General features: G+C 32.2%; 1 protein-coding gene across 1 annotated transcript; it reads right to left on the bottom strand.

The window, feature by feature from the left end:
• Positions 1-9,439: 9,439 nt before the first annotated feature.
• Positions 9,440-10,274, bottom strand: LOC107421864 (nicotinamidase 3). Its single transcript, XM_016031206.4, has one exon. It carries the CDS (start codon positions 10,115-10,117, stop codon positions 9,509-9,511), a length of 609 nt encoding a protein of 202 aa, XP_015886692.2. The 5' UTR covers positions 10,118-10,274; the 3' UTR covers positions 9,440-9,508.
• Positions 10,275-10,480: the final 206 nt, after the last annotated feature.

Genomic DNA, 10,480 nt, shown 5'->3' with positions numbered 1-10,480 from the left:
TCATAACTTTCAAACCGTATCTCCGTTTTCGATGTGCTACTAGTCTATGAACTCGTGACAACGTGTACTTTTTAAAGATATGTCAGTTAATGTGAAATTCGATCAGGAACAAAAAGTCAACACTTGACCCCTTCTCGGTCAATAATGGTCAAACTTGGTCAACCTCGGTCAAATTTGAGAAATTTCCGGTATATTTCGAGACAGGATGTTACACGCAACATTCATATCATCAACATAGATTAAAAAGCAAAATAATAACTAAACCATCATGATAAATAAATAGTGAAGAGTTGGCCTTGCTGCAAAAAAGCCAATGTGTAAGAAAAACTATGATAATCTATCAAACCAGGCTTATAAAGACCGTTTAAGGTTGTAAAGGGATTTGTAAAATACCAAACATAAAGTAGAAATTGGCATCTATAAATTTCAAAGGTTTTTCCATATATACTTACTCCTTAATATTTCCATGAAGAAATGCATTCTTCACATCAAGCTATTTCAAAATGCATTTATATAAGATGGCAAGAGAGATAATAAGCGAAATGGTTTATATCCAAATTACAGAAAGGTTTTACTAGATTTTTGATAGAGAATTTGATAGTGCTTTCCTAAGCAAGACCACTTTAGATGTTCGGGAAGGACTCCGGGGGTGCTCCCATCAACAAAGTACAAACAAAAGAGTACCAAAGAAAAAATATGAACCTAACCTCAAAGTCAAGACTATGTATCCAATTAACCATGTTTTGAATCATAGATTGTCTTGATCGTATGTATTTATTATTAGTTGTTTATCTTCTGTGCCTATTCCTAGAAGTGTGCAGATGCATTGGCATAATTGGAGTGGAAAAAGGTAATGAATGAAGAGATAGAGGCTCTCCAAAAGAATGCAACTTGGAAACTTATGACATTAACCAAAGGAAAAAAGACAATTGAGTGTAGAGGGTGTTCACATAAAGCTTAAAACAGATGGTAACATTGATAGATATAAAGTAAGGTTAGTTGCAAAAGGATATATGCAAAAATACGGGATAGAGTATCAAAAGAAATTTGCTCTAAAGCGAAGATGAATACAATCTGGATTCTTATATCTATAACAATTAATCAAGATGGGCCATTGAAATAGATTGGTGTTAAAAATATTTTCTTGATGGGAATTTAGAAGAGGAAGTATATATGGATATGCCATCTGGAATTAAATGTGGACCTTCAGGTAATGGTAAAATCTTTAAGTTGAAGAAGTCTTTATATGGGTTGAAATAGATGCCAAAAGCTTGGTTTGGGAGATTCTCAAAAACAATGAAGACATTTGGTTATATATAGAATAATATGGATCATACTTTGTTTATAAAACATAAAGCCAGAAAGGTAACAGCTTTAATTGTATATGTGGATGATATGGTTTTAATAGGTGATGATCCAGATAAAATGAAGGCATTGCAAGAGTATTTGGCCACTAGATTCGAAATGAAGGATCTTGGTGAAATAAAGCACTTCTTAGGGATTAAAGTTTAAAGGTCACAAAGAAAATATGTACTAGATCTTTTGACTGAAACTAAAATGCTAGATTGCAAGCCAGTAGAGACGCCCATAAAGATGAATCATAGCTTTAGAGAATATCAAGATCATGTTCATACAGATAAGGGCCATTATCAGCAATTAGTTGGAAGGCTATTCTACTTATCAAACACAAGGTCAGATATAGCTTATGCGATAAGCATGGTAAGCTCGCTCATGCATGCAGCAAGTGAAGATCATATGAATGCTATGTTTTGAATCCTAAGGTATTGAAGAATGGTCCATGAAAAGATTTGCTATTTTCTAAGAATGATATTTTGGATATTGTACGATACATGGATCTTGAATGGGCAGGAGATCAAACTAATAGAAGGTACACATCATGATACTTCATTCGTCGGAAGAAATTTAATCACTTGGAGAAGGAAAAAACAGAAGATTGCAGCAAAATCCAGCGCATAAGTAGAATTTCAAGGTATGGCTCATGTTGTATGTAAGTTACTTTGGTAAAGAATATTTTGAAAGATTTGGAATTTAAGTATCGAAAGCCTATGGATTTGCATTGTGATAATAAAGCAATAATCGAAATTGCACACAATCCGGTACAACATGATAGTACTAAACATGTGCAAGTTGATCGTAACTTCATCTGGAAAATCTAGATCGGAAAATCATTCAATTTCCATTTTTAAAGTTAGAAGACCTGTTACCATATGTACTTAAAAAGGTTGTATTTGGAAAAATGTTTAATGTTTCAACTAACAAGATGGGTTTGATAGATATCTATGCTCCAACTTGAAGGGAAGTGTCAGCATAAGGCGTCAATACCTAATTAATGTAAATAATTATTCTTTTTAGATTTGATTAGTCAATTATAAATTGATTTTAGGAATAATTGTAACTAAGTATAATTGATGATGTTTTCTTATTTTGTATAAATGTGTATCTTTATATACCTTCTTATGGAGAAGAATAAAATAGCATAGAAATATTATTCGAAATTCATCTTAGTTTCTACAGCAACAATGCTGAACTATCATAACCATGGCAAGATGGCTGTGAAGAACTAGAATCAGCAGCCACAAACTCCAAAAAACAAAGTAGGTTTCAAAAACATAAACACCACAACTAAGCACAATGATTACTCCATTAGGCTCAATCTTTGATGTTTGATTTTTAGTGATTTTGGCTCATTGATTAAGCATGGAAACGCAAGTGTCTTGCAAATAGACAAGACCCCCACAATTTATTTTAATTATTGCAATAATGTTTTACTTGGTTTTTTTTTTTTTGGTCGCTAAATATGATTGTTTTTTTGGTAATAGCTTGGTATATTAAATCTTTGACAAACGTAATTTGATATGAACAATTTGTATAAACACTCTATTATATGTATTTATTTGCTTATTTTATTTTATTAAATTGACCTGTGAATGCTTCACCATTTTTCCATAGAAATAAATTTGCAAATAGAAAAAGGAAAAAAAGATATAAGATATTGAATTATTTTTAGTGTATTTTTTTCCTATCACCCCACCGGCCACAAATTTTATGAATTCAAATTTCGTATTTAGAAGGTGTCCATAAAAATAAATTTGTACATAGAAAAAGGAAACAAGATATAATGATATTGAATTAGTTTTAGTGTAATTTTAACTTAAAGATGATTCGAGTCCCCTTCCTTTGTATCCGCCAGCATCTAGAAGACAATTTGGACTATAATGGTCTATTGGGAGTTTTTAGTCCAAAGACTTAATCTGGCCTAATAATGGATTTGATACTAGGGTTTTTTTTTTAAAAATAGCCACTTCATAAATCGTTTCTTAAACAATAGCCAAAAAAAAAAAATTTATTTTTTTAAAAAACTAACCGACTTTTAAGACATTCGGACTAAAATACCCTTTATTACTACTTTTTTTTTTTAATCTTTTTTCTCTACCAAAACACTTATTTTTTTGTTTTTGGTTTTTTTCTCTACTTTCCCTTTCCCTTTCCTTTTTAAAATGCAGCAAGGGCCTTCAAACACACTAGGGCTTTCCCTTTCCATTTTGAAACATACCATTCAAACATAGCTAGGGCTTTCCCTTTCCCTTTCGAAATAGACCATTCAACCTTACTCACAGTTCCTTTCCTCTGATTCATTATTGAGATTGAAGAAGCAACCTCTGCTTTCACAAGTCCAAACTACGAAGCTGAGGACCCAGAAATCTTCCTCCTTTCTCGTTGTTCATGCTGTACAGTCCAACTTCTTCAAAGGTTAGTTTCGCTCCCTTTGTCTTTTATCCTTTCCCTTTCGAAACGAACTGTGCACAAACCATTCAACCCTACTCACAGTTCATTTCCTCCGATTCGTTATTGAGGTTGAAGAAGCAACTTCTACTTTCACAAGTCCAAACTAGGAAGCTCAGGACCCAGAAATCTTCCTCCTTTCCCATTGTTTATGCTGCACAGTCCAACTTCTTCAAAGGTTAGTTTCACTCCCTTTTTCTTTTACGTCTTTGTAATGGGTTTGACATGCCCGGTTAATGTTGTTTCTTATTTGGGTTTTTTTTTTAGTTTATTTATTTTTCCTTTTACTATGTTGATAATTATTATTTTTTATTTTAATTGAATGTGGATAATTTAGGTTGATTTGCAATGCATGAAGCAAAAGAATGCTAGTTTTCCATTTGAGTTATGACATTTTTATCATATTACACTGTCTCAATTAAGTTAACTGCTGAGGCAAAGCATAAAACTGATGGCTGTAGAAATTACTATTGAGCTTTTTTTGTTCATGAACAACCAGGCAATGGCTTTCTATGTCAAGAGCTAACATTTTGCTAGGTCCAATATTTAACTGATTCCATTAAGTAATTCTTTATTAGGTGTTTCATTTGGCTAGTTGTCATCAAGGTCTTTTACTTCTAACCTGTTCTTTCAAGAGCAAATAGTTGCAATTTAGCTATAAGTTTTGGTATTTGCTAACATTGTGAATTATGTGAAATAGTTCTTCAAACAGCATTGAGGATTGGAAGGGATGGGATTGAGGCAGGAGCCAATCTGGTCCCTACTGATTTGCATTGTTAATAGCCCTCTTAACAATTTATATTAGTTAAGTGTGAGGTAACTATGGTGTTAAGCATTATACCAATCATCAAGGAAGTAATTGTATAAGCTAGTGCCCACTTACTCTAATGCAGTCTATATTCTTCTACCTCCATATCAGATTTGAGGCCGATTTTCAATTTAAGTAACATTTTTATGTATCCATATGTACAGGTGTTGCTTTATCTCGACAGTATATAATTAGCCAACGTCAAGAAATATTTGTTTTATCCTTTGCAAGTTTTTTGATTTGTCAATTACATGGAATTTTAGAGAATTTAGTTCAAAATGAGTTGGTCTAGCATAGGTTATTGTTTACTTTTCAAGATTGACAAGCATCGAGAAATAGAAGATTGGCAGTTAGCTGATGTGAAATTAATGTATTGATAGTAATTAACACTAAGCACCTTATGTTCTCATGTTGATTTTAAATCAGGTAGATGGGTTCTATCTTACTGAAGTCCATTTCAATTATATGTCTTGAGAGTATTGATTAACTATTGTCGGGGGTCAGATTCCCAAATCCTCTAATTCTTTTAGTCGATACATTGTAATGATTTCCATTGAAGATTATTCTATGCGTGGATTGTAATTTGAAAAGTTGATGGATTATTTACTGTAGCTCTTCAAGGTTAGTGAGGAAGTAGTAATTGATGCTACCAATAAAGGGAATATGGTACGTTTGCTACCAATACTAAATTCAGAATTATCATATATTTTGTTTTTTTGTTTTTTTTTTTTTGGCAAGTTCTTTTTTAAGATTTGATGCATTAATGTTTGTGCATAAAGTATATATTTTTTTTATGAGCTGCGTGATAAACAAGGGAATGGAGATGAATATGTCTTTTGTGTTTTATTTGAGATTAGATAATATAGATCTGAATGCAAAACAGTTGCTTCAGTGTGCTTAACTTGGTTGATTACTGGATGCTCTGTTGGTGGTAGAAAATGCAATTTTTTTTCTTTTGTGGTTGGTTTGTTTCAATTATGTTTCTACCATTTGGTTGTGTAGTTGCTTGAGACCGAGATTTTGACATAAGTTATATTGATGGCTTTTGCCCTATGATAGATAATTTTTTTTCTGGAAAGTAGTAATGTGAATTTTTACATTTGGTATGCTCTATAGAATGGTTGCTAGATATACTAATAGAATAGGTGAGTTACATTATTAAGCCTAGCCATTGTACATGCATAAAATTTATTCATTTAGTTTACTAAATAAGTATATAAATATTTAAGTTCTGTTACTAATATTGATTTTTTATTTTTTTCAGCATTGGACGAGCAAGTGATGGACCGAGTCGAAAACTGAAGCAGACAATTTGAGATCGTATAGTTACAAGTGAATGTTGAAAAAATTACAAAAAACAAGGATTTAAAGCTTTCACAAACACACACACACTCAGAGAGAGAGAGAGAGAGAGAGAGAGAGAGAGAGAAGCATTAGTGGTGGTTTGTCCCCCATTAATATAAGTTGTTTATAGATGCATTTTTGTTTTTATATTAGCCTTTTAAATTTAAAGATAATGATGGCTTATGATGTTCATTTAATGAAGATAATAATGTGTTTCGATGTAAGGACAACTAATTTACCTTCTAGCAAATGTGGCATGTTTATTAGAATTCTATTGTGCACAAACTCCTTAGATCCAGCTCAATTGTAGCTTTTGGAAAATTTTCCACTTGTCGGAAAAATTTTCCTCTAAGAGGAAACATTGTCATCATGTCGGAAAACATTTCTTCCTGTCGAAAAATGTTGGAAAAATATTTACTCCTGTCGGAAATCAATTTCCAATAAATGAGTAAATTAATATTGAAGTAAAAAAAATGAGAATGGAGACAAAATACGTCATGAACCTAATGAATGGAAGTCTAATGAATTTATTACCTATAAAATGTTTTAGTCCCATACATTGGAATAAGTATTATTGACATTTCTTTAAAATAGGGTATGATATAATACATATATATATATATATATATATATATATACATATTAAATTCAATTAACCCTATATATATCTTAATGATAATTAATATATAAGATAAAAATGTATTTAACAAATAATGTATTAACTTTCAAAATCAATAACCAATTAAAAAGAAGAAAAAAATTGCTAATCATTTCCTGATTGCCTCTTTCATTTAGGAAAATTGCTAATCATTTCTAGATTGCCTCTTTCATTTAGGATTAAACTCTTATAATAAAATTGCTAGATATATACTATACAATTATCACAACATAAAAAAATATTAACAGGTGGGATAGCAAATATATCCATGATACAAAATAATTATCAAAAGATATTAAAGCATAACATTAAATTAAAATTTCCTAATTCGAAGCATAAGACAATGAATTCATACATTTCTGCTTATAATATCCGACACCACCGCATCAGCTGCATATACATCCAATAACGTCTTCACCTTGTGATGGTATGCGTTGCATCCTTGGCCTACCGGCTCGTCTACGCGTCCATCTTGGTAGAAGAATAATACGACTTGACACATCATTCGAAGCATGCCACTTTTTTCATTTTAGCTTTAACAAGTATTCCGTTTGGTCTATCTCAATAGAATTGAAAATCTTATCTTCTAACTCTGATTTTATGCATTTTTTGCTGATGAAAATCATTATATTTTTGTCGTTTTAATACTCCCAATGACCACTATCATTTTGTACCAATATTCTATCATATAAAACCACAATTACAATATCATTATCTTCCATTTTACTATAAAATTAAATGAATAATATTAAACTAAATTAATAAATACATGAAAATCTGATTAAAACTAAACAAACATATTAACTGTTTCAAAAAAATCGATTCTATTTTTTTTTTTTTGGGCCAAATATAATACTTTTCCTACTGGTAGAAAATTAGTGGAAAACTTGTGAAAATTTAGCGGAAAACTAAAAAACTGGTAGAAAATAGTGGAAGTTCATCTTTTTCACTGATTTTCTTCCGCTTTTACAGGATTTCACAATTTTTCAATTCTATATAATTTTTCCACCATTTTCACACCATATATCACTTAAGTATCTTTAAACTTAAATATAACAACTTCTAAACTAATTTATTACATACCCATGTCAAAAAAATCTTAAAAGAAAGTGAAAAAAGTATAAGAGATGCCAAGGAGAACAAATACAAGACATGCAAAGGAGAAAATACATATTCATATCTAAATTTTTACTTTATTTTAGCTTCGAATGTGAGATAATATAAGAAAAAGACAGTGAAAGCAAATGAAATGCCAAAGGAATCGGTGTCACAAGTGAAAATATTTTTTTTTTAAAAAAAAATTGATGCTTATTTGAGAAGGGAAAAAAAGAAAAGGATAAGAGAACAACATTTTATAATTTCCAATTCAATCAAGGACATTTTTATCCATAATTGACTATTTTTTTAAAATATATATATATATATATATATATTTATTATTTTTTAAATTTCCATTTGTAGGGTGGTTATTTTTCTGAAATACCCTTTGATACTAAGTGTAATGATCCACCAATCTAGACCTGACAATTTGTGTTCGTGGGTCGTGTTCGTGTCAACCCGTTTAATAAGCGTGTCAAAAATACCTAACCCGAACACGATCCATTTATTAATCGTGTCAGGTACCTAAAACACTAACCCGACCTGTTTATAAACAGGTCAACACGACACGATCCGTTTAACACGATTATTTTAACGGGTCGTGTTGACCTATTAACCCGAAAACTAACCTATTAACCCGTTAATCCGAAAATTAACCTATTAATCCGAAAAAAAATTTTATTTTTTATTTTTTTATTTTTATGTTTTTGTTTTATTAAAGATGTATTTTTTTTTTTAAAAAAATTAGTAATAGAAAATTATTTTTATAAAATTTTTAATTTATAATATTTTTTAGTTAATAAATATTATATTAGTGATAAAATATTAATTTAAAATTAAATTTAAATAGGTTGTAATAGGTGTATAATCGTGTCGGATTAAAACTGACACGTTTAATAAATGGATCGTAACGGGTCAATTTCGAGTTAAACAGGTCAACTCGAAAATGACACGATTAATATTCGTGTTAAACGGGTTGATCCGATTATGATCCGAACCCATTTATAATAAACTCAAACCCATTTATTCCGTGTCGTTTTCGAATCGTGTCGCTGTATCATGACCCAAATTACCGTCTACACCAATCTGTTGAGTCTTTTACCAAATTGTTTGGTTCTATGTCCATATATGTGTGTAATCCTAAGACGCAATAAGTGATGTAGAATATAATTACAAGTTTCGTTACTCTTCTACCTATTGCAATTTCGATTTTCGTTTTGATTTTTCATAAATTTTGTCATGTGGATTCAATTTTAAGCTATCACATGCATGTTCACTTTACAAGTCTTCCCGAAAAATTAATTGTTGTAGGAGAAGAGCTTCACATGGACTTCCTCAAATGGTTGGCGAGTCTAGACAAAGCAAATCTAGAAACCTTCTCACATGCAAAGTGTAGCAAACCGTTATTAAATTTTGAATAACTATGGAAGAATGCATATAGATAAAACCCTCATTTTATGAATTTTAAAAAATCATGCTCGAATATATATTTGCAAAATGCAAAAAGATCTTGTTAGCCTCCATATCATGTTTATTTCTAAAAAAACAAAAAAAAAAAAACCTAGTAAATATTTTTTTTTTTGCTTTTTTACAAAAAGTTATTATTTCTCCAATCCACGCACTAAAAAAACAATAGTACTGGCGCCGCCCTAGATAATTCCTGTCCCGCCTAAGAACTATAAAATTAAAAAAACCACTACCATACACAACCAACACGAAAGACCCAATAAAAACAAAAAACAAATAAATAGATTTATTTATTTTCTTTTTTACAATATTTCCTTTAAGTCCATAATTTAATTCCCATTAAGCCCCTTTCCAAGCCTGTCGCAGTCCACCAAGTAAGCGAACCCATACGCCAGATTCTTCAAAGTCCCCTCGTGAAGCTCCTTATCCGCCGTTGCCGTCGCGTCGGCCGAGAAGAAAACCCTAAACCCCTTAATAAACGCATCACGCGCCGTCGTTTCGCAGCACAGGTTCGTCATCACCCCGGTCACGATCACCTCCTCCACGCGCCTCTCCTTCAACAGCTCCTCCAGGCGCGTACCCTGAAACCCACTGTACGTGCTCTTCTCCACGACCTGATCCTCCGGCCTCCGATCGAGCTCCCGCATGAGCTCGGCCTCGACGGTGCCGTCGAAGAGGAGGTCGCCGTCGCACCACTCACCGAGCATGCCGTAGTCGGCGGGGGACTTGTGGCAGTGGCGCGTGAAGATGACGGGGATGGAAGCGCGTCGGCAGAGTTCGATGGTGGTGAGGAGGTTTTGGAGGATGGGCTTGACCATGGAGGAGAAGTAGTTCTGGACATCGATAACCAGAAGGGCTGAGCTTTTGGGGTTAGGGTTTCGCCTCCTGGTCTCGTACTTGTTGTATGAGAAGCTTTTCAGTGGGGAAGAGGAAGACATTGGAGGTTCTGGGGGATGGAGGAGTCTGTTTGGCTGGTGAGATTTTGGGTGAGAAAGTTGGTGTTTGCTCGTGGCTTCTGGGGTCTTCTTTATTTCTATTCGAAAGGAGAATTTATTTTGATCCTGATTCAGTAGACTTTTTTTTTTTTTTTTTAATAGATTAGACTTTTTTTTTTTTTAATAATTACAGTATAATTGAGAATTTGTTATTACGAAAAAACAAAAAAAAAAAAAGTATGATTGAGAATTTGTCCTTTCATCAATAAACAAAACTATATGGTAGCGTTTGGTACGAAAAATAAGATTTGGTAGGCAAGATAAGATCGGATTAGATAAGATAGATAAGGCAGAATAAAATAGTAT

This window comes from Ziziphus jujuba, chromosome 3 (assembly GCF_031755915.1).
Source record: "Ziziphus jujuba cultivar Dongzao chromosome 3, ASM3175591v1".
Classification (NCBI taxonomy): Eukaryota; Viridiplantae; Streptophyta; class Magnoliopsida; order Rosales; family Rhamnaceae; genus Ziziphus; species Ziziphus jujuba.
Note: the sequence above shows the minus strand (reverse complement) of the source record. Positions and strands in the feature narration are given on the sequence as shown.

Bases quoted from the DNA above. Each gene is read 5' to 3' on its own strand.
- LOC107421864 (XM_016031206.4), bottom strand. From the start codon at position 10,117: ATGTCTTCCTCTTCCCCACTGAAAAGCTTCTCATACAACAAGTACGAG.